This window comes from Anas acuta, chromosome 5 (genome assembly GCF_963932015.1).
Source record: "Anas acuta chromosome 5, bAnaAcu1.1, whole genome shotgun sequence".
NCBI classification, from domain to species: Eukaryota; Metazoa; Chordata; class Aves; order Anseriformes; family Anatidae; genus Anas; species Anas acuta.
Genome location: NC_088983.1, coordinates 26,563,917 through 26,591,288, shown reverse-complemented (window position 1 = coordinate 26,591,288; position 27,372 = coordinate 26,563,917). Strand labels below are relative to the sequence as shown.

General features: G+C 52.3%; 2 protein-coding genes, 2 long non-coding RNA genes and 1 other non-coding gene across 9 annotated transcripts in view; 2 read left to right on the top strand and 3 right to left on the bottom strand.

Annotated features, from left to right (window-relative positions):
- Nucleotides 1-462: 462 nt before the first annotated feature.
- LOC137857175 (uncharacterized) lies at nt 463-4,415 on the bottom strand. Of its 2 annotated transcripts, XR_011097002.1 has the most exons (4): nt 4,291-4,395; nt 3,395-3,554; nt 1,922-2,101; nt 463-1,010 (listed from the first exon to the last, which is right to left on the bottom strand). It is a non-coding gene; the product is annotated as an uncharacterized lncRNA (long non-coding RNA). The 2 variants fall into 2 exon arrangements; XR_011097001.1 differs by lacking the exon at nt 3,395-3,554 and having other exon boundaries at nt 467-1,010; nt 4,291-4,415.
- Nucleotides 2,428-16,059, top strand: LOC137857174 (uncharacterized). Of its 3 annotated transcripts, none has more exons than XR_011097000.1 (5): nt 2,431-2,581; nt 3,406-3,519; nt 4,892-4,996; nt 10,274-12,419; nt 13,581-16,059. It is a non-coding gene; the product is annotated as an uncharacterized lncRNA (long non-coding RNA). The 3 variants fall into 3 exon arrangements; XR_011096999.1 differs by having other exon boundaries at nt 12,999-16,059; XR_011096998.1 differs by having other exon boundaries at nt 2,428-2,581; nt 10,274-16,059.
- On the bottom strand, nt 7,272-16,601 carry RNH1 (ribonuclease/angiogenin inhibitor 1). Its single transcript, XM_068683364.1, has 10 exons — nt 16,370-16,601; nt 15,430-15,535; nt 13,963-14,133; nt 12,099-12,269; nt 11,308-11,478; nt 10,377-10,547; nt 9,710-9,880; nt 8,822-8,992; nt 8,518-8,688; nt 7,272-8,122 (listed from the first exon to the last, which is right to left on the bottom strand). The coding sequence occupies exons 1-10, from the start codon at nt 16,584-16,586 to the stop codon at nt 8,035-8,037; spliced, it is 1,608 nt and encodes a 535-aa protein (XP_068539465.1). The 5' UTR covers nt 16,587-16,601; the 3' UTR covers nt 7,272-8,034.
- Nucleotides 16,602-21,221: 4,620 nt separating this feature from the next.
- TRNAA-AGC (transfer RNA alanine (anticodon AGC)) lies at nt 21,222-21,294 on the bottom strand. Its single transcript has one exon. It is a non-coding gene; the product is annotated as a tRNA-Ala (tRNA).
- A 149-nt stretch (nt 21,295-21,443) lies between these two features.
- Nucleotides 21,444-27,372, top strand: part of LOC137857170 (USP6 N-terminal-like protein) — a 75,379-nt gene continuing 69,450 nt past the window's right edge. For both annotated transcript variants that reach the window (XM_068683363.1, XM_068683355.1), the window contains exon 1: nt 21,444-21,532. The gene's annotated coding sequence lies outside the window, so the exon portion shown is untranslated. The remainder of the gene's footprint in view (nt 21,533-27,372) is intronic.

Below are 27,372 nucleotides of genomic sequence, written 5' to 3'. Positions count from 1 at the left end.
CGAGGCCTGGCCAGCTGCGGGGAGGTCAGCAGGAACTTGAGGAATTCGTTTTATTGGAAACCACATCCCTCCGGTAACAGAGGCACAGGCTGGAAGTGGAGGAGAAAGCGGGTTGTGGGGGAGGGAGAGGGGATGGGAAAGGCCCACAGATTGCTTCTTTAAGAAAACCAGATAAATTCTGGATGAAAGAGAAGCAAGGAGAAGTGAAACTTGTGATCAAGTGAGGTTTTCCACCAGTTTCCCCAGAAATGGCACGGCGGGTTTCTTCACTTCCCTCAACAACAGACTCCATGGGCTCTACGACTGCCCCAAAAACACCTGAATTAGCTGCAAAGGTCCCTGCTGCACACCTCGACACCTGGTTGCAGCCTGCAGAGCTGGAGCATCTCCTAGCAGCCCTACTTAGGAGATGTCTAAATCTGAATTTGTCACCCAAACTCACCCAGGGCATTCCCAGTACCCACTGAGAGGCTGAGGGACGATGACACACATGGCCTGAGCGCACTGGGGCTGTGGGCAGACTGCAGTACCTGTAAAACCACTGCACTGGTGTCACTGTGTCAGTGTTTTGCTTCTTTTGCTCTCCCCCTTTCCTCCTGTGTCTCTCTGGGACTGTCTGGTCATGCCTGGGAAACAGGGACTGGTGGGCTTGTAGCCCTGATACAGGTCTGGCCCTGGCACCCCACATGGAGGTTGTTATTTAAGTGAAAGAGCGGTATTTTTCTTCCTCCATTCCTTTCAGCTGGAGACAGTCTCTCTTTATACGTTTTCTTGCCACAGGGTTTTGCATCTTGTTTTCTAGCAGAGTTAAGAGACTGTCAGTCAGCCCACCTCTTGTGGGGTTTCTGCAAACAAGGATGGCTCTCGACCTTGCCCTATCATCAATGTACTTGCCTTGAAATCCACATTGCACGGCTTAGAGGTGTCAAGCAGGAGAGGTGGCATCTTCTTCCCCCAAAAGCCGTTCCCTGCCTTTATCCTCACCCTGTCTTCACTGTGGTATTTCTTCTCTGTGGGAATAAAGAAAAGCCAAGTAAGTGATGTCCAGTTTGGATGGAGATGATGATGTTTGGAGGCTGAAAGTCTGAGTTTTGGATTTTTATTTGGGATTTCTGAAAGTCTTTAGAGAAGACTTTCACACCAACCTCCTGGTGTAGATGCCCTATATTTTAGACTTTTGGGGACAGCCTTGCAACACGTTTACAATAAAAATGCAGCTTGGAGCCATCGAGCAAGCTGTGCTCAGTTAGCACTTGGCCTGATGCTCCCAGACAAGAGAAGTGGGGTGAGTCACGTTCAGTAGCATGGCTTATGACACCATGCAGCTGGGAAAGGAAGGGAAGGATTGGATTTTTTATCATTTTTCTTTTGTAAAAGCCATCCAAGCAGAGAGGGATTGCTGAGGCTGGGAGACAGGAGGCCAAGGAGAGCTGGAATGAGAGCGAGGAAGAGCTGGTGAGCCTGGCATCACCTGGGGCCTGCGATAACAGATGGGCTTGGAGGGACAGGAGAAGCCATGCATACATTTCTGGCCTGGTGAAGAAGCAGCTGGTTTTCTGGCAAAGCAAGGCTACTACAACTGTATGTGCAAGGCATGGTTGTGGGGTCCTGAAACGTGTGCCCCGTTTGTCTCCTTACAGGTGACAGCCAGGAGAGGTGGCCTGCCCCAGCTCCACATCATGTCAGCAAGAGGGACCTGGTCCCTCACCTGCCTCACGTCAGGGCACCTTGGGCATGGTGCGTGGCACAGTGACTGTGACAGAAATGCTTGCAGTTGGAAGCATAAAAACTGAGGACACAGCTGCTAGTGAAACCATGCTCAGCTCCTGCATCTGATCCAGGATGGAAGTTGCTTTTTGAGAGGAAAAGGTAGCAGAAACAGGCCCCTGGTGGCTGCTGAGCACTGTTGCCCAATACTTACTTTTCCTAGCCCTGTGGCGTTTCTGGAGCTGACACACCTGGCAAGCTAAGATGGTCAGGGCCACCAGGAGCAAAAGGATGGCTATTGCCAAGATCCCATACTTCCAGGTATTGGAAAAAGGCAGCTGTAAGCTGTGCAAGGTGAGCGAGATGGAGCTGTCCTCTGTCATGCCTTGTTCCTCTGAGAGAGAGAGAAGGAAAAAAGGGGTTAGCATTGCTAGCACTGCCCCTCCGTGTTGTACGACCCAAGCAGGATGCAGGCTGGGAAGGAAAAGGTCTGTATTCAAATCATACATAAACTGCAGCTTAGGCCCACATGCACAGAACTAGTCATGTTGCTGGGCATGCAATATTATTTATGTGTGTTTGTGCTCGCTGGATCAGTGCTGCATCATCACGGATCTGTTCTCAACGTTGCCACACAGGCAGGCTTCTGCTGGATTTCACTGCTTTTGGCCAGAGCAATTGACAAAGCAGCTTACGGTCTTCCAAGATGAAAGACTGCTGGAAATGCGCCACACCTGTGATTTCCCTGCAAGCTTCTTTTCAGCCTGCTTCCTTGCCCTCCACATACCGCTGCTGCCTCCTACAGTTGGAGAGAGACACTTTATCAGGGAGTGGAGTGATAGGACGAGGGGAAATGGCTTCAGACTGAAAGAAGGTAGGTTTAGATTAGATATAAGGAAGAAATTCTTTACTCAGAGGGTGGTGAGGGACTGACACAGGTTGCCCAAGAGAAGCTGTGGCTGCCCCATCCTTGGAGGTGTTCAAGGTCAAGTTGGGCAGCCTGGTGTGGTGGGGATTGAAATTAGATGATCTTTAAGGTCCCTTCCAACCCAAACCACTTAGTTTGGACTTCCATCTCTGTTCCTTTGCTCCAAGAGAAAAGATGGCAGTGGTCCATTAGGCTATGGCTCACCATAGCCTTTCATCCTGCTTAGCCTAAGTAACCACAATGAGGACTGGAGGAAGGGATTCTTCCAGTCCTCTTAGGGTAAATATCCTTTAAGAGCATTATCTCCCTTCTCAGGAGAAGGTTGAATCCATCTGGAGAGGAGCAGGGATGAGTGCTCCCTCCCCCTAGGCCTTTACACACATTCACAATAGAGCTCTGGTTAGGAATAGCACTTGGTGGTGTGTTTTTTTTTTCTTTTTTTTTCTTTTTTTTTTTTTTTTTCTTCATGATTACTTAAGATGAGATTAGAACACTAATCTTTGCAGGGAGCAAACATTTCACCTAACTCTAGCAAACAAGAGCAGCCAAGAAACAGAGCCCAGCTTCAGATGAGGTCTGTTCCAAGAAATTACTGCTGGTTTACACAGCCCAAAGCAAGCTTGAAAGCAGGAATCAGTTTAGTGAAGCTTTCTTCACAGAATCCCTAAATGTGCGTAATTTCTTCACCTCAGAAGATGTTGCTGTTCGTACCAGCTATTTTCTTCTACAATTTCTCATGACTGACTGTATTATCTGTACCTTTGTTGCAGGGCCATGTGCAGCTGCTGGGGTATGTGCTCTGTATAACGTACCCCATCCACCTCCGCTGGAGATGAAGCAGTAGAAATGAACGGGAAGTGACTGGCAGAGACATCCTTGTGTGGGTGAGAACTAAATCTCAGTCTAAATAAACACTTCCCTGAAAAAAAAAAAATGGACTAAGGGGAGCCTTTAAAACTGGCTGAGAAATTTAACTCACTGCTAACCTGCAACAAGTAGTTGTGCCATGAAAAGAATCTCAAAGAAGCTCAAAGAATCACAGCAGGCTGAAGGGCAGTTCTATGGCATCCAGAGGAATTCACCTACAGTATAACCCTCAGGAAGAGCATAGCATGAAAGTAAAAGAACCTGTAGTTTAACAGGCAAACAATTGCATATATCAGTTAGTCCTGATTCTGCACTGCAGACCCAGAGACCTTAAAGCTTGTGGCTGGCTGTCATTTTCCTGAGAGGTTTCTTATTTTTAAGAATGTGCATCTGTATTACGTGGCAGGAAAGCAGCTATTTAAGTAAAAGCGGCAAGGCTGACTGTCTCCTGAACCATCACACTCAGCCTGGCACTCCTGGAACTTGCTCCAAATCAGCTTCACCTTTCAAGATCTGCTGTGAGCTGCCCCAGCACTGCTGGGTGAGTTAGCCCAACCCCAAAAATGTGCACGGCCGCTCTGCCATTGCACAGATGGGGCAGGACAGGCCTGGCATGGCACGTCCATCTCCCTGTCCAATGTCCCCATCATCTAAATCTGGCTGTCACTCGTTCCTTGTCATGTGGATGGCAGCCTCCAGCAGGCCAGGTGCTCCCCACACAAACATCCCACCCCCAGCTCCTCCCAGGTGCCTAACTCAACACTGGGCAACTTAAACAAAAATCATACCTTCAGAAATGGCTTAAAAGCGGGTCTCTGGGAGCCCTCTGAGAGCCTGCACGCCGCCAGCACACAGCGAGATCGGTTTGTAATTCTAGAAAAACAAGGTCCCACCCTGCTCAGCAAGACGCGAGCCAATATTGACGAAGCAGGTTCGGAACAGGACGTACGTGTGGAACAATGCGATGGCAGGGCTGCCGCTCAGTTAACTCCACAAGAGCTGCAGAGGGATGGGGTTCTGGGTGCCCGCTTGGCAAATCTGGCTGTGAGGGTCACCACGGGAGGTGCTCCATGCTGAGCAACCCTGCAGCTCCCAGCAGGTCCTAAGCAGGGCATGAAGGGGAGAGGCTGGGCTTCTGGGCTCTAGGAGAGGAGCATTTGTAACCCTCTGCTGCTCTTGGCAAAATCCCGAAACCATGGCAAATGCTGGCCAGTAACCCCTAGTCACATGTGAATGCAAGCCCCCAGAAAACATGGGATAGGTGAGTGGAATAAGAATACATGCTCTTCATTTGTTTTTGCTGTGCAGTTGTTTTTTAACTCTTCTTCTTTTACCCAAAACAATAGGATATATATACATATATATATATATTTTTTTTTCTTTTCCCAGGTCTGTCCTGTGGATGTTGGGGCTGTTGCAGCTTCATACCAAGAGGCAGCTGGATGGGAACTCTTTGCACACACTACCGGAGCTAGATCCATAGACACCTGAAAGGTAGGAAGGGTTTTCTCCTTCAGAATTAAGAGGGTGGTGCCATGTGGCAATTAGAGGGCCAAGAATTGAGGAGGCAGATGAGGAAAGAGGTAGAACAGCATCCTCCAGGGCTTTCCTTCCTCCCTCACCTGGTTCTCATTCCTTGTCCCATCTGGATTTGAGGACTTGGATCAGTCCTGTTTGGTCCTTCCAGTCGGGAACTCTGCTCTGTCCATCCAGTCACCCAAATCCAGCCAGATTTCTTCCCCCAGAGCATTTGTTAGCAGCCACTAGTCCACCCCATTGGGATTACAGCTATCTTTGATCCCTGCAGTTAGGAGATGTGGCTGCATCCTTGCTTGCAGCATGTCTGCTTTAGATTTGCTTTGCAAGCTGTAGCAGGGAAGGGGGGAATGAATCCCCTGGGAGTCTGCTGTGAAGACAGCAGCATCTCCCCTCTGCTGTAAGGGCTGAACAAAGTAGCCCTTTCTCCTCGTGGGAGGTGCTGAGGAGTAAACTCCTTGATGCTTTCTCTTCTGGTGATCCCCGAGCGCAGCCTCGCTCCTTGTTTTGTGGTTGCTGCACATTAGAGATGAGCTGAGGCATCAAACCTGGCTACGAGGAGCTCAATTAGCTACGGCACACCTCGAAGTGATGGCAGGCAGGCAATTCTTCCCAGCCAATTACAGCATGGCCTGGGGAGTGCTTCTGTACCCTGTGCATCATCTGCAAAGCATAATTAGGGTCTCAACTAAGCGTCTAAATGAAGTGTGAAACAAGGCAAAAACAATGCATATCAGGTCAAGAAGTTAGGGTGGGGAAAGCTGGCTTTGCAGAAGGTCTGTCCCAACACCTTTTGGTTCTTGGGGTGTGATGGCCCCTGACGAGGTAGGGAGGGACATAAAACTATCTTTCAGACTATCCTAGTAGAGGAGAAGCTCAGGAGAGCCGGAATTGCTGTTAGCATCCGTGTTGTTCAGAGGGGGCACCTGGAGCCCTGCTGTGCTCCATCCCTTTCCCCCAAAAGCTCCTGCAGCCTGGGTTGCCAGGCCAGCAGTGAAGCAACGCTCTTCCAAAGCAAGCAGCAGGTTTAGCTGGGGTATAACCTGCCTGTGAGGCCAACAATGTTCGCTTAACTGCTTCTGGCAACGGAGCTGGAACACCGTGACCTCCCCGCTTTAGATCATATGATGCAGTGAGCAAAAGGTTGTTGCAGAACCCTAAACTACTAGCAGAAACCCAACATTTTAACACATACTAAACAGCTGTTGCCGCTACTGAGATCTAAAATACAAACCTGTGAAAGAATATAAGAGCTCTAGACTCAAGTTCTCTGCTCCCAAATCTATTTGATCTCAAGAGCCATGTTTTGTTTTTTTAAAGGGTTTGCTTAAAGTCTCAAGATGTCAGTGTTTGGAAACATGCTTTTGGGGTTACACGCAGTGCAGAGATGGTGCACGGCAGCTTGTTTATGCATAAATTAGCCTGCTATTTGTATTAGAACCCTGGGCTGCACACAATTTGCAATGGCATTGAGCTGTCTGCCATGAACTGAAAGTTCTACCTGGATTTCTCAATCTTCTATTTTATTATTAACCTTCATAACATAATAAAAGAGAAAGCCAGTATATGTGAGCTGCTGGTAAAAGGGTACCCGAGGTCCAACCGTTCTGCCCTTGATGGAAACCAAGTCATTATAGAAAAAGGGAAGTTTTTAGCATTTGGGGCAGCATCAAGAGAAGTGTGTAGGAACTCTGCTCAGGCAAATGCTCTCCTTTGTTGGAAGCATGCTCAGATCAATGATTTACCTCAGCCCAAGAACAGCTAGTTACAGCCTCTATGAGATGAATATGTGAGCATCACAAGGCATCTTCAAATTGCACGCCACACTAAGCGACTGCTGCATGGAGAGATGTGAACAAACAGGATAATCTATTTCTTTTGCATTCTTTCTGCAGGGTTAGCCCAGGGCAACACCAGGCTTCTCACCTGCATTTTTTAAACTACATTCTTTCTTCTGTTGCACTGTAGCATTTTAAGTGTGCATCAGATTTATTTTCCCTTGCAAGAAGGTTTATTACAGTTCCAACTGGGGCGAGTAGCCCCAGTCAGTAACCTCTGAAACAAGGGATATGTTTTCTAGGCTTGCAGCCTTCCTAGGGGCTTGACTAAGTTCTCAGACAGGCTTCAGCTAGGAACGTAACCAAAAGCAAACAAGAAACAAATTACTAGTAGCAGAGTAGTTCAGAGTGATGGATTGGCATTGAAGAAGAAATATACAGATTCAAGCTATGGGTTGTATCTTATTTTTCTTTTTATAAGTAGAAAAACGAAGCATTTAATTATTTGCAAACAGATTTTAATAAAATTCCTGTAAAACCACTCTTGCCAGAGCAAACATATCAAACCATTTAATCTTTTCCCATACCAGCAGAAATGTACAGCATCTTTTGTTTGTGGGAAAAAATCACTTTTCAAGGGGTGCTAATTCTTGAGGTTAAGCAGCTGAACAGCCACTCATTTCTTTTTCCTCTAGTAGCCTGGTCATCACTGCTTTTCCAACAACTCCTCTACAGAAAGGCAGTGGAGAGCTGACTTTTAGATTAAAAACCACATTTCTTATGTGGCTTGGTAGTTGTTTTGCTGTTGTTTTGGAGAGCTTTCTCCAGAGACCTGGCAAAGGCACCACCCAGTGATAATACAGTAGGTAGTTCTTCCCTTGCCTTTGGGAAGGAGCTCTCTTCTAGAGCCCGACTAATGCGTTAGGAGGGATTACAGGATTAAGGAGCTCCTAAAGGGTACAGACCCACTTCTAGCAGATGCCCAGTAATTGTTTACTTCAAGGATAACGATGCTGCAGTGAAAATGTACAACGCTTTCATGAGCCTCAGCGCTGCACGGAAGGCTTATCAGCTACCTGGACACCCCACTCAGGGAATCCACAAGTGTTTTTTGGTAAAAGCACATTCTATATTAAATTAATTAGCTTTATGTACGAAAAGTTCAGATTAAGAAGAGGACACTGCTTTCTTTGACTTTGCTCTGTAGGCAGTCACCACTCATGAAATGATCTTCACTTCAGGCTTGGATTCTTCCAGGGCTCTTAGTTCATCATCCACTTCAGAACTCCAGAAAATGTCATACAGACTGCACCAAAACAAAAAGGCAAGCTGGTTTAGCAAGCATCCTCCCATTAAGGTAAGAGAGAGCAGGAAGAGCCACAAATTGCTGTTATGAGAAGACCACATAATAACAGAAAGGGCCCCATCTAGGTTGGGCAGTCTGCCCCAACAACCAGTTATGGGTCTTACAGAACTGGACCATGTTATTCCCACCATAGCACCACCATCTCCTCTTCCTCGGGCCTCAGGGACCAAAGTGGATTAAGCCATTATGGTCACACCGCTCAGAAGGGTCAGGGAGGGCTTTGCAACAAGCAGCTGGTGCTTCACACCCCCTGGGGTCACCAGGAGGACTGGTTCCCCTGGCTGGAGCTTGCTGTTTGCAAGGGGAACGCAAGCAAGACCAGAAACATCACTCACATCAACTGCTGCAGCTTGCAGTTGGGATTCCTCACGGCTTCGCAGAGCTTCCTCACGCCTTCATCCTCCAGAGTGTTGTAGCTCAGGTCCAGCTCCGTAAGGCACGGCTTGGCAACCATGAGGGTGGCGAGCGTGGCACAGCAGGCTGCAGTGAGATCGCAGTTGCCCAACCTGAAGGGAGAGGAGAGAGCACAGCAGAGTGGGAATTTCAGCCCCCAAGCAAAAAAAAAAAACAAAAAACAAACAACAACAAAAAACAGGTAACACAACAAAAGAGGAGATGACTTTTGAGGGTGCCCCTTACCATAGGGAGTGGATGTTGCAGTTGGGGTGCAGCAGCCCTTCACACAGGAGTTCAACACCTGCATCTCCCAGCTTGTTCTCACCAATGTGCAGCACTTTCAAGTGTTTGTTCACACTGAGAACAGAGCTGACTGCCTTGCAGCAGGCAGTTGTGAGCCCACATTCTCTAACCCTGCAAAGGAAAAATGACATGAGAACTCCAGGGATCTAGAGAGCATCAAGCACTGTTCACTTCACGTTTACTTCAGAGGAGCCTGCAGAGTGAGAAAAGAGGAACTGAAGCCTTCCCACAACCACTGAACTCCTCTCCACCCCCCTGTCTGCCAATCCTTTCAGAGCAGCACCTCTCCCACCATTTATATTTGGGTTGTTTGTCTCAGAGTATGTATCTAGGACAGACAGAAGCACAGGAACAGACTCCTGTTCAGAGAATCATGCTGCTCTCTCAGCTCCACTGTGCACTCCTGGGGCACTGCATCAATTCCCATGCCACTGGGGTAAGGCAAGAACCCCACTGATGCGTAGGAGCTGAACGTGTGACGTAGAAAAGTTGAAGAGCTGCCTGTTACAGTTTTATGTGAAAGAACAGTATCCCCCTCCAGGCCATGCAATAGCAGAGCACCCCGACCTGTAATGTAATGAATGCTGTCAGCATGAGAATGCTGAGAATGGTTTTGTCATCCGAACTTTCTCTGGTTAGATTTAGATTGTAAAGTTGGCACCACAGGTTTTGGTGCTGACTTTTATCCAGTCCTTCCAATAAGCAATTATACTCTTCACTTGTGGAACCATCGCAACTGAGGATTTATTTTGTATTTTTTCACCTACATCTCTCTTTAGTTAGGTCTCCAAAAAAGTATTGGGTATGTGAAGCCTCACAGCAGCTTACCATAGCTCCTGGAGGTTAGCTTTGGGATCCTTGAGCGCCTGACACAGCATCTCCATTCCTGAGTCTCTCAGGTTATTGTCTATCAGGCTGACCTCTAGGAGGGTCTCTTTTGTACTGAGGACTCTGGAGAGATCTTTACAGCTAGCGCTTGTGAGATCGCAGTCCCATAACCTGCAGGGGAAGAACCAAATATTATTTCCCCCCAAGAATTACTTAGATTAGAAAACACAGTTCTCTGTTAGTACTCTGAACTTCTGGTTACAGCATCTCATTCTCTTCAGTCCTTTACAAAACTTGTCCATGCATTGTACCACAGAGCTTTCTCTCTACTTTCCACCCTTTGCACTGAACGTTCTGTTTGTAACAGAAAGGGAATACGAACACTCGTTTCTGGTAGACAGACATCCCGCAAGGAGGAAAAGACAATGTCATCACAAATTCTCATTCACCCTCTCCCCAGAATTTGGTCTAAGTGATTTCAGTGCAGCCTTGCTCCTTCATGGCGTCCTTCCCCGGGTTTTGTGAAGCAACTAACTTGCAGTAGAGACATCCTTGTTTCACTAGGGGGTGTAACTGAGAAGCTTTCCGCTTTGGAGCAGACCAACCATACAATCTAGACAGCTCAGAGGCCGCAAGAGGGATTTGAGCAAACCCTCTCTACCCTTACCACAGCTTCTGGATTCTGCAGTGTGGATGCAGCAGTCCGTGGCACAGTAGAGCCAGGCCGGAGTCCCCAATCTTGTTATCCCCCACAGACAGATCTATCAGCGACGACTTGTTGCTCAGCACCGCGCTGATGTCCCGACAGCTGTCACTGGTTATTCCGCAGTTTTCCAGGCTGCAGGAAAAAAAAGCACAGTTTGAATTGCTGCTCCAAACCTGCTGCATTAGGTACGATCCTCCACGCCCTGTTTGGACATTCACCCTTATATCAACTGTCTTTTTGAAGAGGAACTTTTGGACATTATGACACTGTGAGTCCCCAGCAGCCACAAACCAAACTGGGACACAGGGAATGAAGGAAAAGGGACTGCTGGCTGCTGCAGAGCCCTGAAGCCTCTGCACAGCTGGAGCTGGCTCCCTAGATCTAGGTAGCAGTGACTTAGCAGCTGTGTGCTCCTCCAGCCAGGCTGTGCTGAAGCACATGGGCAAGTTAAAACAATTGTGCTTCTACCTTGAACCCTCCCTTTCAGGGGTTGTACCAACAAGAGGACAAATTCAACATCTCTTTCTTGAAGAAAATCTGGATCTGAATAAATATGCTCAGCCAGCTGGTAACTCAGGGGTAAGAACTAGAGCCTCTGAAGGCTGTTGCTCTTTCACTCGCAGATACTGATGAGCAGCCACTCCTTGTAATTGCAAATTTAACCTGGGGTACGTGTTCACGCCACACCAATAGACATGGGAGTGAACTTAGAATCACATGATAGTTAAAAAAAAAAACTATGTGCTTTCAGTTTCCGCAATTCTGGAAATCTGAGCCAGCAAAAAGCTGGCCTAAATTTCAAGCATTCTTGACAAGAGTTTTTCCTTCTTTTGTGCATGGTAGGAATAGCAGCAGGGTTATTTTCAGCTAGAGGTGACCAGCTCTTCCTTACTGTAGTAACTCTAAGTTGCAGCTTGCCTCCACCAGCCCCCGGCACAGCTGCTTTACAGCTGTATCTCCCAGCGTGTTGTTGCTCAGGCTGAGCTCCTTCAGGGTGGGCTTGGTTTGCAGAGCAGCATTGAGAGCTTCCACAATATCAGCCGTGAGTTCACAATACTCCAGCCTGCAAGGAGAAAAGAAACCCAGGCAAAAAAAAGTGTCTCCACCACGTCCTGCTACCAACAGACACATCGAGGCAGAAAATGTGCCAGTGGGATCTACGAGTTGAGACGAGGCAATGCACGAAGGAGAGAGGCCCATAAGCAGACTGCAGCATGGTTCTTACAGCATGTTATTTCTTAAACTGAGACCGCAAGGAAACCAAGCAAGACTAGCCCCACACCCCAACTTTACTCTAGCCCCCCACTGAAGCAACACACAGGCTGCCTCAGCTTCGAATTGCGGCACATCACGCAGCCTCACCACCAAGCCTTCCCGAGAGGAGCTGGAGACTGCAAAGAGACCTGGGTCCAACTCAGAGGCAAAGCAAGGACCAGGTGCAGCAGAATCAGCCTTCCCCTGGGAGTCAGAGGCATCCTGCATTAACAGGATGCTGCCAAATGAGCTGAATAAAGCCTACGGGAACAGGCACCCAGCTCTGACAAAACCTCAAGACCCGCTCCCACACAACCAGGTTCAGATAAAGCAGGAAGAAATCCACAGCTGGCAACAAAACTCCTGTTTGTCTCAAGTTCAAGACATATACGAACTGCCTGACAACCAAAATGCCCAGGGACTACTTACTGCAGCTTCTGCAGCTTACAGTTGGGGTTCATCAGCCCCTGGCACAGCACCTTCACCCCGGCAGTTCCCAGCTTGTTGTCACCCACGTGCAGCTCTGTCAGCGACGGCTGTGCGCTGAGGACGGAGCGGAGAGTCTCACAGCTGGCGCTCGTCAGGTTGCAGTTCTGCAGCCTAAAGGAGAGAGGCAGCTCAGGTGAGATAAATGCATCCTCAGAACTACCCTGGTGCTCTTCTGGGAGAAGTGCAGCTGCTGGGGTTTGGGCACAGGAAGGATACCGTGGCATCTCCAGGGTGCAGCTCTCTCAAAAGCAGTACATCCAGGTAAGTGCTGTTATTTTAAGGTCTGCCAAAATATTGTACCAGCTCAGATTGTACCTGTAACGTGAGCGTGAACTCCTAGGTTCCCTTTGGTCTAATTGCTCATGTAGCAGAAGAAGGATCCACCCTACATTAAGCAATACCACAGCTGCTTTATAGCAGTGTTTTAATAATTATAAGGTTAATCTGTGAGAGAAAGCACATCTTAAGATTTCTTATTCCCCTGCAAATGTCATCCAGAGTAGCTAAAAGTAATGGTCTTGTCTTACTTGGCTTAAACCTCTGGATATATCATTCAGAAGTTTTACTGTATGCTTCAAGAAGGATCTATGAAGCTTATCCTTCAGTGCTCAGGTGGGGAGAAGCTGTATAGGAAACAGGCTGCTATTTCTACAGGGTGTTTTGAGCTATTGGATATGACACCCTTGTAATGGAGAAGTGTTGTGCATAGTGGTGCTAACTTTGGCTTGGATTTGGTTGTTCTTTTGGGGTTCTGGTAAGGCATCTTAGGGAAAAAGTGAACAACCATGTTCTTACAGAACTGATGCAACCTAATCCATGCTATTTCTTGGGGCCCTGTAGAGTTTGGAGCTCGGGACCAAAGCTCTCTGCAAAATATCTGGAGTCAGTCTCCTAGTACAGCATAGCAGAGTTACGCTTAGAAGCCTATCTGAGAACTGCTGCTTGATTAATTTCAGCCTACTCTCTCTCTATTTGCCAATGACCCCTCGCTGCAGGGGGCACAGCGACTTTGAAGCAGGCCTATCTGGTGTAAAAAGGAAACAATTTGTACGAGGTAGCATCAGGAAGGTGCCAGATGCACCTCAGGAGCTGGAGAACTCCAGTTCTCTGCAGAAGAGCTCCTGGACAGAGGAGGCAGCACCTTATTGAGGGTCACTAAAGAGCAAAAGCAGCAATTGCTGGCTTTGACTAAAGCTCCTGCAGTGTGGAGCTTGCTAGGGGAAGTCTTTTAATGCCATAGTGTGCTGCTGGTGCCTCTGCAAAAACTGCTGGCTTGAGCTGAGCCCCACATCCAGCCCCTGCCCAACTGAGAAGACAGGGCTTGTGGCAGAGCCAGTTTGGTGGGGTACAGAAAGACTGACAGCTCCTGAAATGCCAAGGAACACCAATGCTCACAGGAACCCTTTTGCGTGGTTCCCATAGAAAGAAACAAGCAAAATGGATGGGACTGCTAAACCCCATGCTGACAACTGGCAGGAGAGTACTCTGAAAAACACACTTCTGAACATGTCGGTGTGTCCTAATGGCACATACACTAAAGATGGTCTCTGTAAACCCTTAGCTTGGCTGGGAAAACTCTACCTGTCCTTCCCTTTGTGCTGGAAGACAGATGGATAATCTGGAGTCTTACAGCAAATATGCTAGCTAAGTAAAAAATCCTGCAGTATTCCAATCATCTGACCTAGGTAGTGGCTGAGGTGCACCAGCACGGCTCTGCTCCTACAGGCACATACTAGTTTGCCTTGGGACTTCTCCTACAGCACTCTGCAAGCCCATCAGAGCGAGGCAATCAGCACGGCCTTACCATAACTTCTGCAGGCTACAGCTGGGCGTCAGCAGCCCTTTGCACAGGTACTCAATGCCTGCATCTCCCAGCTCATTGTTGTTCAGCTTCAGCTCGGTGAGGGACGGGTTCGTGTTGATGACAGAGGAGAGGTCCTTGCAGTTGCTGCTGGAGAGATTGCAGTCATCCAGCCTGAAAGAGAAGGAGGTGGGGTCTGTTAGTCCTCAGGGTCTCCCTGGCTGAAGCGCTCCCCAGGAAAGCAAAGCGGCCAACCTACGCCTCCTTGGGCCCTGGGACACCTCCAGAAGGCTGCGTGTGGCTCATTGTGCAACACGTGGCCCAGACCTTTGCTTCTATGGGGCAGAAGACACTCTCTGCCTGCGGGGCTGTGGCACACGAGGGGCTGACGGCAGCTTCCCAAGCCCCAGGCTGCCTCCACGCTGCGCAGCCACATGTCATGCCCCCCTCGGCAGGGCTGCAGCTGGAGGACGGTGTGCCTTCAGCTGGCCTTCACTAGCAGCAAACTACCCACATCTGAAGCCACGTTTAGCCAGAGGCCGGCTCATGGGCTGCCAGACTGGTTCTGCACTGCAACTAGCCCAGCCGGGCCCATAGCCAGGCTCCCCAGCCCCTGGGGGATCCAGCCTCCTACAGGTGAGTCATGAAGCCCTCACAGCCTCTCTCAGCATGGAGCAAGGCTGCGGCACGACAGCGGCCTCGTGCACTGATGCCAGGGTTTTATCTGCTCCTACTCAGTTGAGGAGGACAGAGCTGAATGGGGTGGAGAGTCGAATGGACTGGGAGCCAGGGATGGAGCAGGACAGGCAGGGGGTGAGACAGAAGAGGCAGGGGGTAAGGAAGGCATTGCAAAGAACCTCACAGTCCCAGGTATGGCCTGTGGGGAAGACTGCAGAAGCAAATCTCCTGAACAGCCTCATCCCATTCCCCTGCTTGCACTGGAGAACATGGTTCCCCCAAAGCAGCTTGCTCAGCACTCTAGGAGGGTACTTTTGGAGACTGCTTGCAGAATTAAGAGGTGTTTGCATGGGGCTCGTGCATGACAACCAAGGAACGGTCACTTGGCAGCGTGCATGCAACTTAATGAGCATGAAGGGCATTTGCCTTCCCTCACCTGAGGGATCTGACTGTCAAGAATTACCAAAGCAGTGGTCAAATGTGTGGAAAACCACTGAAGACGTCACCTGGCTGAGTGTGCATGCCATAGTACAAGGGCGGGCAGTGTTAGTTCACACCAAGGGATGCTCCTCTCTAGGCAAAATAAATCCTTGCAAGAGCATTTTTATCTTTTTATCAACTTTCTGGGCAAAAATACGTAAAATCATTTCTGTTCCCATGCCTCTTTTAAGTCACGGGTCAACAACAGTACAGCTCAGTCTTGCTACTGAAATGCACTGTACCTTGTACCTCTTCTCATAGCAGAGAAACACAACTCTTACTCTGAGGAGATGGAATGCAGCTAGTGACTACCTGATGCTTCTGCAGGATTTCATGGTAGACAGGAGCTCAGCCCATCGGGACGGGTCCATCTCCTCACACTGGATGTCAAGGTCCATTTTGGAAGTTGAGCTAGGATCTGAAAATGGAAAATCAAGCTGTTACTTCTGCCACTGGCCAAGAAGCAAGCACAGTAACACTCTTCAAACCCATTCACAGTCCTTGGATACAGGTCAGACCACGCCAAGTGGGCAGGCTGTGCTCTCTGCAGCTTGCTGCGAGCAGCAGCGTTGAGGCAGCCCCTAAAACTGCTCACATGTGCTGGGTTTCGGCAGCTCTTCCTGACCACTGAATGAATGGCTGTGCATTAGGTTCAGCACTCTGGGTGGGCAAGTTGAAGCACAGAGAGCCGGGCAGGAGGGATTGCTCCTTGCTTTGCACCCCAATTGTGCTTCAGGAGCACCCCGCGATAAACCCACACGGGGATGCTCCGAGGCCAGCAGCTGGGCGAGGAGCCGAGCCTGCAGCCCCGCAGCCAGGTGACAGAGCACGCTTCGGTCATCCCGGCGCTGGCAGCGTGACTCAGAGCACGCCTTAAAAAAAACCCCACAGCGAGGCGCTGGGTGAGTGAGCGCATCGGAATGGGGCAGCTCCAGAAGCCAGCGAGGCAGCGGCGATGCCCGGCAGCGCCTGCCCTGCGGGGCTGCCCCGTGCCCGGTCCCTGGGAGCGGGGCTCGTGCATTCACCTACTGCTTTATAGGAATTCCACCAAACACCCCCCGAGTTCCCCCCAAAAATTAATATTACTCTTTTTTTTTTTTTTTTTTTTTTTTTTTTTAGGTGTTTTACCAATCGCTCCCGGGTTATTATTATCATTATTTGATGTTGTGGTGTCCCAGCAGGCTCCTCCCGCCCCCTGTGGCTCTCGGGACCATTTGGGGCGCTTTGGGCCCCCCCCCCCCCAGCCCCTTACCGCCGCCGCCGCCCGCGCGCTGCGCCCGGCCCGCTCCGCTCCGCCGCGCCACGCCCCCTCGGGGCTGGCCACGCCCCTTTTCCCTCCAGGCCACGCCCCCTTTCCGGATCCCCCGCCCGGCCCCTTCCGCCCGGCCACGCCCCCTTCGCGCCTGGCCCCGCCCCTTCCCTGCCCGCCTCGCCCGGCCCCGCCCCGCCCCTCGCGGCCCCCCCGCCATTTTCTCTCCCCCCTTCCCCTGTTTCCTTTATTCCTCCCCCATTCCTCCCCCTGCCTCCTTTTCCTTCCTCCTCCATTCTTTCCCCGTCCCTCTTTCTCCTTCTCCCTCCCGTCCCTGTTTCTTGCCGCTTTTTCCATCTCTCTTCCCCCTCTTTTTCCCTGCCAGAGCCCACAAGAGCACAGCCCAGTGAGGGAAGGCACAAAAAGGGCCGAGAGGACCAAAAGTTATCAAAAGTGGCATCGCAAAAGGGACGAGAGGGCCAAAAGTCACCAAAAGTATCACCCCAAAAGGGGTGAGAGGACCAAAAGTGACCAAGAGTGGCACCTCAAAGGGGATGAGAGCACCAAAATTGGTGTCCCAAAAGGGACAAGAGGACCAAAAGCAGCCACAAGCCATGTCCCAAAAGGGACAAGGGGACCCCAAAAAGTGCCATCCCACTTTGGGCTCCCCCCGTGACTCCTTTGGGGCCGTTCAAACGGGGGACACCCAAAACCACCCATCCCTCTGTGTGCTGCCCGGCTGCCCCAGGGAGCCCTGTGGGTGCCTGCCCCCGCCCTGGCCCTGTGTTCTCCCCTATTCCCTCCCAGCAGGACGAGCTGGGGGCAGTGCGAAGGCCCCTTTCTGAGCCCCATGGCTGGAGGCATGGAGGCTGGAGCCCTGCTGCCTTCCCCAGCGGCCGCACGCACCTAGCTGGGTCCCGGTGGGCTTCTCCCGCACATCCTACCCAGCGCAGAGCGGGGCTGGGAGGCGTTCACCATCCCTCAGCTCGCTTCCTCCCCCGGCTGCCGGCCCCGCTATTGTTTCCCAATGCTTTTAGCCCCGGGTAAAAGCTCGCACAGGCCTCCCAAGGAAGGCAGCGAGGTGCTGAGGGGTTTCTATGCCATCCCCCCTCATGCCCCCTCAAATCTCAGCATCTCCCCCTGCTCCTTCTGGCAGCAAGCACCCCGTTCCCCTTCACTTCTCCGGATAACCCCAACCGGCCGCTCCCGACAAAGCAGCATCCGCCACGCGCGGCCCCAAAACCCTGCGCTTCCCCCTCTTTGGCAAGGGGAAGTTTGGGGAGTTTTGGGGCCCGTTGGCGCAGCCGACACGTACCTCGCTCCGCTGGGCTGTGTGCGGGAGCGCGGCGGGCAGAGCTGACGCCTTCCTGCTGCAGTTACTACGCAACCTCTGCTGCTGTACACACGGTGCCTGCTAGAGGGAGAAGGGCACGGTGGGGCTCTGACCGCGTTTTTCCTCCCGGGAGCACCCAGCATCCTGCTGCCGCCCGTGCTGGGTGCTCCCCACCAGCCTGCGAGCGCCCGCGGGGCACGCCGCCAGTGCTGCCCCCCCTAAAAGCGGTCCCAGCACCCCCAGCAGGCAGGATCCCAGCCCTCAGACCTCTACCTCCTCCTCCCAGAGCCCCGCAGGCTCTCCCCCTCGCTGGCACAAAGATTAATTAATGTTTCACGATCCCACAGGCGAGGCGGAGGCAGAAGGCAGGCTCCATTCTTCCCTCCAAAAGAGCAGCAGGGGCCGTGAGGCGCCTTTTGTTCCCCCCGGGGGGCTGCTCGGTCCTGCCATCTGCGCTGAAAGCCGGGCTTCACACCTGGCCGTGTGAGTTTGGGTCATCGGCTTCTTTTAGGGGTGAGGAGAGCAGCTGCACTGGGGGTGTCGCAGCCAGGATGGCCTCGTCTGAGGGGGGTAACAGTGCAGCGAGGCTGCGTCCCCACTTTGGGGTCGTTTCTTGACTTTTTGCCTTCACAGCCCAGTCTCCAGGGCTGAGTGTGTCCACGTTGGGGGACCCTTTGTCTTCAAAGGTCTCACGGGGTGCTGCCCTGAAAGGGGTCTCAGCCCGCGCTAGCTGTTCGCTCCCCAGCTGCCTTTACAACCCTTCTATGGGGGAGATGGGAACTGAGCAGCAGAAGCCTGAAGAGCTGAAACTCTCCTTCCATAGTGCCCAGGAGAGAGCCGAACACCAGAGGGTGCACTGCTTCCCCTTCCCTCCCACAAAAGAACAGGTCACCCACAAAAATGAGTTGCTGGAGCACTCCTGTGCCCCCGGGCCAAACCCCAAACTCACCAAAGCCTCCATAACCAGCATGGTTTGAGCATGGCACTAGTGTCTGGCCTTGGTGCCCACCAGGTGCTCCTGGACAGGAGGAGGGGAGGGATGCTGCAGGCGGTGAGGGATGACCACCCCTCAAAAAGCAGCTCACTGCTGTCTCTGCCTGTACCTCCTCAGCACTCGCTGGTTTTGAGGTTTCAGAGTGTTTTGTGTCACTGGACTTTCAGCAGACCTCCCACCCTGGATGAAGCACCCGCTCCACACTGTGATGGTAAAAAGCTGGATTTACAGTCCAGGCAGCCAGGCCAAGATGTTATCGGCTTCTACCTCCCCTTTGTCCCCTTGGCTGCCCTCACTGAGGGGACAACCAGAGGCATCTCGGGAAAAATCTATTGCCCTTTCCCCAGCAAGCAGGGCCAGGCTGTCCAACTCACAAATACATGCAAGTCCAGGGGAAATGGTGTGCAACGGGGCTGAGAACATCGACAGGACACAGAGAAAGGCATGTGCATGTCTCTCCTCTGCAGCAGTGGAGGAGTCCCAGTGAGTGAGATACCTTCATTCAGGTCTCTGCCTGTTTTTCCTTCTCCTTCATGTCCTCTCTGAGGTCACTCAAGTTTGCCCCCATTTTCTGGGAGGCGTTTGCCTCCCAGCTGCACCTCCTGATGTACCAGGGAGCTTTGTGTCCCACGGCCTGGGGAAGTCGAGATGTGTCTCCGCATTTGCTTCATTTTAAAATTACCATATGCACATAACCCTAGAGCAAGCAATCTAGAAGGATGCTTAAATTGTCTCAGAATTAGACTCATTAGCATAAGCCAAAAGCTTTGTCTTTCCTCCCTCTAGCTGTTTGCCATTCTGTCCTCCCTGCTCTCACGATGCCCTTGTGCAAGCAATTAATTGCAATTAAAGACATTAACATTTTCAGGCTAGTGACAGATCTTTTGCTGGCATGGCTGTGTGAGGCCTACCAGCAAACTCATTACGTAAACTCGGTGGTGGTGGCCATAACAGCGAGCTGTAAGAACACGCACAGCTCCATGTGTTGCCCTCGGAGCCCGGCTTTAATTCCTGCTCAATCCATTGGCACTTCCACGCTTGGTCCCGCTGTCCTTCCTTCTGCCTGGAAGCCATTTGATCCTTGAGCTTGTGAAGCAGGGCTTTGTTGGGGAGGAAATGCAAAACTCGTGTCGTTCCTCTGGAGACAGCAGGCTGATGCAGCTCTTGGAAGTGAAAGCAGCCCCAGCATCTGCGGAGCCAGGGTGGAGAATCTGACACCGTGGCTTAGCTGATGCCGCAGGAGCAAAACACAAAAAAGGGAGGTCAACACACAGATGCCACTGGCAAGCAAGGGGCTGGGAGCCACGAGGTGGCCGAGCAAGCCCTGGGCTCCTCGGCAAACGCAGGCACCCCCCCCAGCTCGCATGTGTGCACACATATGGCTGATCTGCACTGTGACAGCTCATTAGAGATTCCCACAAGAAATCCATTAAGAGGAATTTTTAGCTGCTCTGATGTGGTCATCTTGTTCTTGTAAAAGAAAAGCCGATCTCTTTGTTTCGTGCTGGCTTTATTTTGGGGGTGGAGATGGGAATCATTATAACGAAATAGTTCTGTGAGTCTATGTGCAATATGTTGTCCCTGCCTCTACTGTGGTCACCGCTAGCCCATGCCGGGCAAGGAGGAGCGTGCAGAAAAAACTACAGCCCGAGGAATTGTTCCGATGAAGGTGCCAGATCGTGCCCTGCCTGTCTGCAGAGGGCGGTGCAGCCTCAGCCTGAGCGGATTTGGGCGCCTCTGGTCACCGAGCTGAGCTACCCACAGCTAGCGGGGAAACCGAGAGCACCAGGCCTGAACACAAGTGTGCTTCGTGACGCAGCCCCCTCATGTCGGCTGCGTGGCAGCTGGTGAAACAGGAGACTGCAAGGGATTGCGCTTTCCCATTGAGTCCTGCTGCATATGAATGCTTGAATCGTTTGTGCAAGCTTTGAAGGCTGTGGTAGCGACAGCTGGTTATTTCATGAGCTTGTCTGGGGCTGTGAAGGCTGGGTATAAATCAGCCTTAAAAGACGAGAACAAACTTTTTCAAGTTAAAAAAAAAAAAAGAACAAACTCCATACGCTCATCTGTTTGTCAGACTCCAGGCTGCGTGCTGCCATCGCCATTTGCTGGGAAGGGCTGCTGGGTTGCCTCTGGCAGTGGAGAAGTTTCTCTCCGCTGAGAATTTGTGGCAATTTGTGCCAAATTATCCCTTTGTGAGAGGCGCCGCATCTTCCCTCTGATCCAGTCCTTTGTGCTATCGCAGCAAATCCCGTTTTACCAGGCCTTGTCCTATTGACGTGGCCTTGCTGCTTAAAACGAAGGGCAGCGGGGTCGGGATTTTCGGAGGCCGGAGCTGTAGTGTGGGGCAGTGGTGAGGCAGCGCTGGGTTACTCCCACAGGAACAGCCCGCCCAGCTTTGTTCTTTTCGGAGCCAGATTTTAGTTCAACCCAAGTTGGCAGCTGCCAAGAGCCGACCCTTCGGGATAGCTCGGGCCCAGGATAAGATGGAGGGAAGGGAGGACAAAAAAAAAAACAAAAAAAAGGAGTGGAGAATGCGGGCATCGATCCCGCTACCTCTCGCATGCTAAGCGAGCGCTCTACCATTTGAGCTAATTCCCCTGCCCGCCTCAGCACCCGCCTGCGCCCCTTCTACTCTCTTCTCGCGAGACTCTCCCCCGCCCCTCCCCTCAGAACTACAGCTCCCAGCGCGCCCCGCGCGCGGAGCCGGGCCGGGGGCTTGCGCGGGAGGGGGAGGGGGAAGGGGAGGGGGCGGGGCTTGGCGCGGCGGGGCGGGGCCGAGGGGCCGGGGCGCGCGCGCGCGCGCCGGTGGCGGGAGCGGAGCGGGAGCGCGCGCCCGGTAAGGAACGGAGGGACCGGGGGGGGGTCGGGAGGGGGAGCACCAGGGATGGGGGGGGCGCTGGGGGGGCCCGGGGCATCGGGAGGGGCTGGGGGGTACCGGGAGGGGCTGGGGGGCTCGGGGGAATCCCGGGGCACCGGGACGGCTTCTGGGTGCGGCGGGGTCCCGGGGCACCGGGAGGGTTTGGGGGATTTGGGGGGGGTCCCGGGGCACCGGGAGGGTTTGGGGGTGCGGGGGGGTCCCCGAGGCGAGGCGGTGCCCGGGGTCGCGCAGGGCTCGCAGGGGATCATCCCCCCGGGATCCCTCCGTCGGTGCCCGGAGGGGTCTCGCCTCCGGTCCTCGGGTGGCGCAGGGGGATTTTTGGGGTCCTGTGGGGGTTTTGGGGTCCCCACCGGGCTGCGGTGCCCGGGCTGCGGCCGGGGGGAGCGCTGGGGTCGGTCCCTGCGGGTGGCGGGGGTCAGCGGGGGGGCTCGGTGCGTGCGGCTTGCTCGCAGAGGTGCCCCCCTAAAGGCAGCCCCCAAAAAAGCGAAGAGCTTCGGGGGCACCGCAGGGGACGTGGCCGGGATGTGGTGCCCCGTGCTGGGGGTGGCTGTGGGGCGCTAGGAAAACGGGGGTGCTTTTGGGGGAAGAAAGCGGCCAAATGGGTGAGTGCGTTGGGACCCTCCTGCGTGGTGGCATCGGCCCTGGCCACTTCTCTTCCCCCCCAATTTCACTCCTGGTGGAGGTGGCCGGAGCAGAGCAGTACCGTGGAGCTGCTCGTGCTGCGGTGTGCGAGGCGCCTTGTTCCTGGGCACCTTTTCTGAGCGAGCCTCGTGCGGTTCTGGTGAAACGCTGCCCGGTTGCAGCAGCATCACGATCGAGAAATGTCATTTTGGTATTTATTGCTCTTCCTGGACAGGTCGTGGGCTGTCAGTGGGCCTTGCCTCTTGCAGAGCTTTCTCAGTAGCTTGTCTGAACGTTGCTGTCTCTAAACTCCTTGAATGTTTAAATTTAATCCTCCCCTCTAACACTGCGTCTTCCTTTAAAGGGCCTGAGCAGCATGAGCTCAGCCCTTCAGATGCTCTCCTGGCTTTGGTTTTTCATTGTCGTGGTTGCGGGCTCCGTTCTGGTTCTGTGCAGCTGAGGGAAGACCGGCGAGCACATTCCCCGAGACACATTTATCTTCCAAAAATCCCAAGCAGCAGCGACTGCCCAGGCAGGCTGCCACACCCCCAGCAGCACGACTTCTTACCTTGGAGTGTGTTTCTGACAGCTCCGTACCTTTTGTCGCTATTTTAAAATCCCAAGTGCTTCTCCCAGGAGTGCTTGCCAGCTTGAAGAGCACTGCATCCTTCCTTTCTTCGGTGCTCTCCTCTTTTCTACATCCCTTCAGGAGCTCCAAGTTTTTCTCCTTATTTTAGGATGCACAGGAACGAGGAGATGCCTGAGAGCATTTCCTGCTGGCAAACCTCACCTGCCCTCCATCCCTTCCGCATCGCACCTGCGCGCTTCTGCAAGGCTTCTAGCCGGCTCTGCAGGGCTGGAGGAATATTTTGGCTGCGTTTGGGGTGGATGCCCTCAGACGTGAGGTTTCTCCTCCGTGGCGTTACACGTTTTTCCCATCCCGGGGCAGGCTACCTTCCTGCTGTGCATGTGGCAGGTGCGGGGCACAACAGGACTGCTTCACCTGGTGTCCGCCCCGTCCGTGGTCCTTCCCTTGTTCGCTGCTCGTGTGGTTTGATGATGCGGTTGTTCGGTGGGATCAGTTCTCCCGGCAAAACCTTTTGGCTTTTTGTAGGATCAGAATTGCAGCGGAGAGAGCGTGTGTTAGGATCGACTTTGAAACTCGAAGCCTGTTCAGTCCTTCATGGTCACGCCAGAGTAATTCCTGCACTTTCCTCTCCTGCATTTTAATTCCAGGAGACAGTAGTCCAGCTCCCACCGCCCAAGCCATTGCAAGGGCACATCTATACCCTGCAAATGAGTTTACCCCTGCTTTCTTTTACTTGTTTTGGCACTGCTGAGCACTTGGGTTTCCGTAGCTGGGGATCAGGCAGGAGTTGAGGCTCAGCTGGGTTTCCACTGGGTTGAGAATCCACCGCTCTGTAGCACTGATGCAGGCAAAAATTGTTCAAGTGCTGGTGAATCTCCATTTTCCCCTTGCATTCTCTCTCTGCAAAGGACAGAAAAGTCCCATTGCAGGTGGCAGAGGGGGAAAAACCAACAAATCTACATCGCCTTAGTGCAAAGCACAGTCCCCAGGGATGCTGAAGCCGTAATACACGCTGTGGGGCTTTGCTGTAGACTCGCTTGCTGCGTCGAGGTGCTGTGGAAGGAGAGCTGTCTGTCTGACACGGCGTTTTTGGAAAAGCTGCTGGGGCTCGGGTGCTTGCCCTGGTGGCAAGGTGCGCTCCTTGGCCGCGGGTTTGCTCTGGCAGCCCCGGCACCAAGCGTTTGAGCTCCAGCCCTGCCAATTAGCCGCTCTTCCCTTGCTTTATTACCCGCGCCGTGCCTGCGCGTGGCTTCATCCTCTGCTGCAGGAGAGCTAAATGGGATTGGAAGAGAGCTGGCACGAGGCCTGGGTGTTCCTAGAAAGATATTGATTGCCCTGGACGGTTCGTGTTTGCTCCCTTTGTTCCCCAGCTTTTGTCACGGCTCGGGCTCGCCTGCCGGAGGACGGAGAAGCGGGGCAGGGCGTGCAGATGGGGGCTGGATGGCTGCCATCCCATCCCATCCCATCCCATCCCATCGCCTCGCCAGGAGCAAAGCCTGAGGCAGCCTGCCTGGTGATTCCAGCAGCAGCAGCCTGCTGCCCAGCAGGGAAATGCAAACCCAGGGTAAACCCTGTGCTCGGGCACACCGTGCTGCTGTCAGTGACGTGCCCCTCTCTTGCCCACAGCTGATATTTTTTAAGCTATTTGTGTCAGCATAAAGACTGGGCAGTAAAAAGAAAAAATCGCGATTAGATCTGCCTGCAGAGAAACCCTTAGCTCTGGAGCCATGCTCCCTTTCGGAGCCCAGCAGTCTGCCTGTAAGAGGTTGTGCCACGAATGAAAGTTTGCTGCTTTAACTCCTGCTGTGCAGGCTGACACAGGGCTGGCCCACCAGCTGCTGCGGGAGCTGGCTTGCAGGGGATGTGTCCACAACAAGCTCACTGTGTTCAATCCGTGCCGAGCAAACAGCACAAAAGTGATACCGTGTGTGAGACTGGGGTGAAAGCTCCCAAGTGCATCAGCGCTGCCCACCACAACTGCAGGAGCTGCTAGCAAAGCTCCTCCAAGGCTTTTTGGCCGTATGGCCCACCCTTGACTTCAGAGACTGCTCTCCTGGCCAAGTGTTTTCCCAGTTGCCTTTTTCTGCAGACCGCATCTTCCTGTCCGCAGTCGTACAACACCCCAGCGGCACCGTCAGCAAGTCCCGCATTGGAAAGGAATGGTTAATTGGGGTATTTTTAGCTCTCCTTTTGTGGCTTGGATCCTGGAAATCAGGCGCGGGAGCCAGCACTGTTTAACCGTTCAGCTTTACACGATGGAAAGCAGTGGGACCTCATCGAGTCTCGCCGCTCCACACCAGTTCGTAAATCCTCCTGCCCAATTTCCCCCCAGCAGCTGCATTCCTGAGCTCAGTGAGTCGCTCAGGGCATGCTTTGCAAGCCTTTTGCCAGCTGCTAAGCTGTCTGGATGGAGGAAACCCTCATACCATCGCCGTGATGCCCCTGTGCTGATGGGCTACCGGGGGCTCAGGTACAAGCCGTCAGTCTTCCAAAGTTTCACCCGTCTGGATCACGTTTTGATTTAGTCGCGTGATTTTCCTTTCCCAAAGTGAGCTTTCCAAGAGTCTCCTTCCCTGCTTCCTTCACTACTCATCATAGAAGTGCTGATACCTGCTTTGGGTGGAGGGGAACAAAGTTGCATCTATCTCAAGCTGCCCGTCTCACCCATAGGGGGTTGGAATTAGATGGTCTTTAAGGTCCCTTCCAGCCCAAACTGCTCTGAAATTCTATGAAAACTGTTGTCGTAGTCTCTGATGTCTTGTTCTTACTGTCTTCCGTTCCCCCTCGGTTTCATAAGTCAAAACCGGCCATGAGAGCATCGTTGCCTGAATGGGGGTGACTTACCAGGGAGGATGTAACAAGTGTATTTCCTCTGGGTGATAAAGTTATAAGTAGGTCACAAGTGTTGCGTGTGTTTATTTGTGCTGATTACAGTGCTAACCGAGTAAAGTTACCGAATTTGTTTCAAAGCGTCAATATTTTCTTGGCTCCCTAGCTCGCCTCACAGTTTTCACAGGGAATCCTGTAGCTCAAAGCTGCTCTGCGAAGCGTTGCTTTGCTTGGTGCCTCTTCCTGGCCCTCATCCTCTCTTAAGTCACCTCTGAAGACCCACACCATCACCCCCCTCCCTAAGAGCTGGTGCTGGCAGTGGCATTGCTTGGCCTCCTGGAGACTCCAAACCCGCTCCGTTTGCTCTTGATGTCTAGAGGTTGAGCTAACAGAGCCTAATGACATCTTCGCTTTGATTGCCTCAAGCTGATGGCACAAATCGCACAGCAGGCTTTGCGGGCCATGAGCTGAGGGTACCATCCGCTGCCTGGCTTCCGTGAAATGTCCGAACTGGGGAGCTTCTTGCTGCAGTTTTATGATAAAACACCTGCAGCTGCCAACAGGGAGGGATCGTCCTGCTGCTTATCAGACTCTGGTCCTGCTCCTTGCAGTGGCCAGCTCCTATGGGTGTTAGACCCATCGCTAAGCACATTTAATTCAGTGAAGCTGCAGGGAGTTGTCGAGATAAGCGTATTTATTTTGCTGCCAGGGTGTTGCATCCAGGACAGGGGTGGCTGGCGAGGTGGGATGGACAGAGAGGTCTGGGAGACAGGGCAGGAGGTGCTGGCTGTCCCTTCTGGCAGGGCAGCTTCTTCTTCCCAAAAGGTGAGAAGCCGAGATATGCCCAGCCTTTGCTGCCAGGAGGCTGCGTGCAGGCAGTGGAAAGGTCCCCAGCAAAAACATCACCAGTGTCCTGCCTAGCCTCGTGAGGGCTGTGGTGTCAGCTCGTTGCAACTGACTGTGAAAGGCCTGCTGTGTTAAAACCGGCCTGAATTAATCAGTTGGGTTTGGTCTTTTTTTTTTTTTTTTTTAGGTTGAGATAAGATCTAAGCTTGAGCTTTGTATATATAAGTAAAATAAAACTCACTGTTTTCTTGAGGATGCTTTGGGATATTTCTGGGGTGTGCATGGTGTCAGTTATCAGGAGATCTGAGAACAGGGTGGTTAGAGATGCTTAGCTGTTAAACTGATTTTAATGCTGTGGAAGCTACATTTGAGTACCCTTATGCTTTTTACAGGGGCAGAAAAAAACAATGTGGCAGAGCAATACTGGGTATTTCTGTGAAGGGTGAGGCTTGAATGTAAGGGTTTTAGCTGTGCTCTTCTGTTGGTGCTGGCAGTGTTAGTGGTTTTGGTGTGAGAGTGCAGAGGAGATCGCTCGTGGTTCAGAAGCGAGGCCTGCAAGTCCCTGAGGTGGCTCTGTCAGGAGCTTGTGTGACTAATGCTGCATAAACTTGAAAAAGAAAAACAAGCACCCAAAAAAAGAGACGTGAACTCTGCCACCTCTGTCCTTGAGGTCTAGGGGTGGGGGGAACTAGGTAGGACTGTTGCTGAGATCGGTGGTTGTGTTTTAGATGGCATCTCTGGGTGTGCTGCCATTTCTGGGTCTAGAGATGTACGTGTATTGTCTTGCTTCACGCTTTGTGGCTTTTACCCCTTTGGTGCTGACCGTGCTCTCGCTGTTTTTTGAGGTGAAATCACCTGCTTTTGGACCCTAAACCTCAGAGCTATGGTCCAGGCAGTGGCCCCTGCGAAGAGG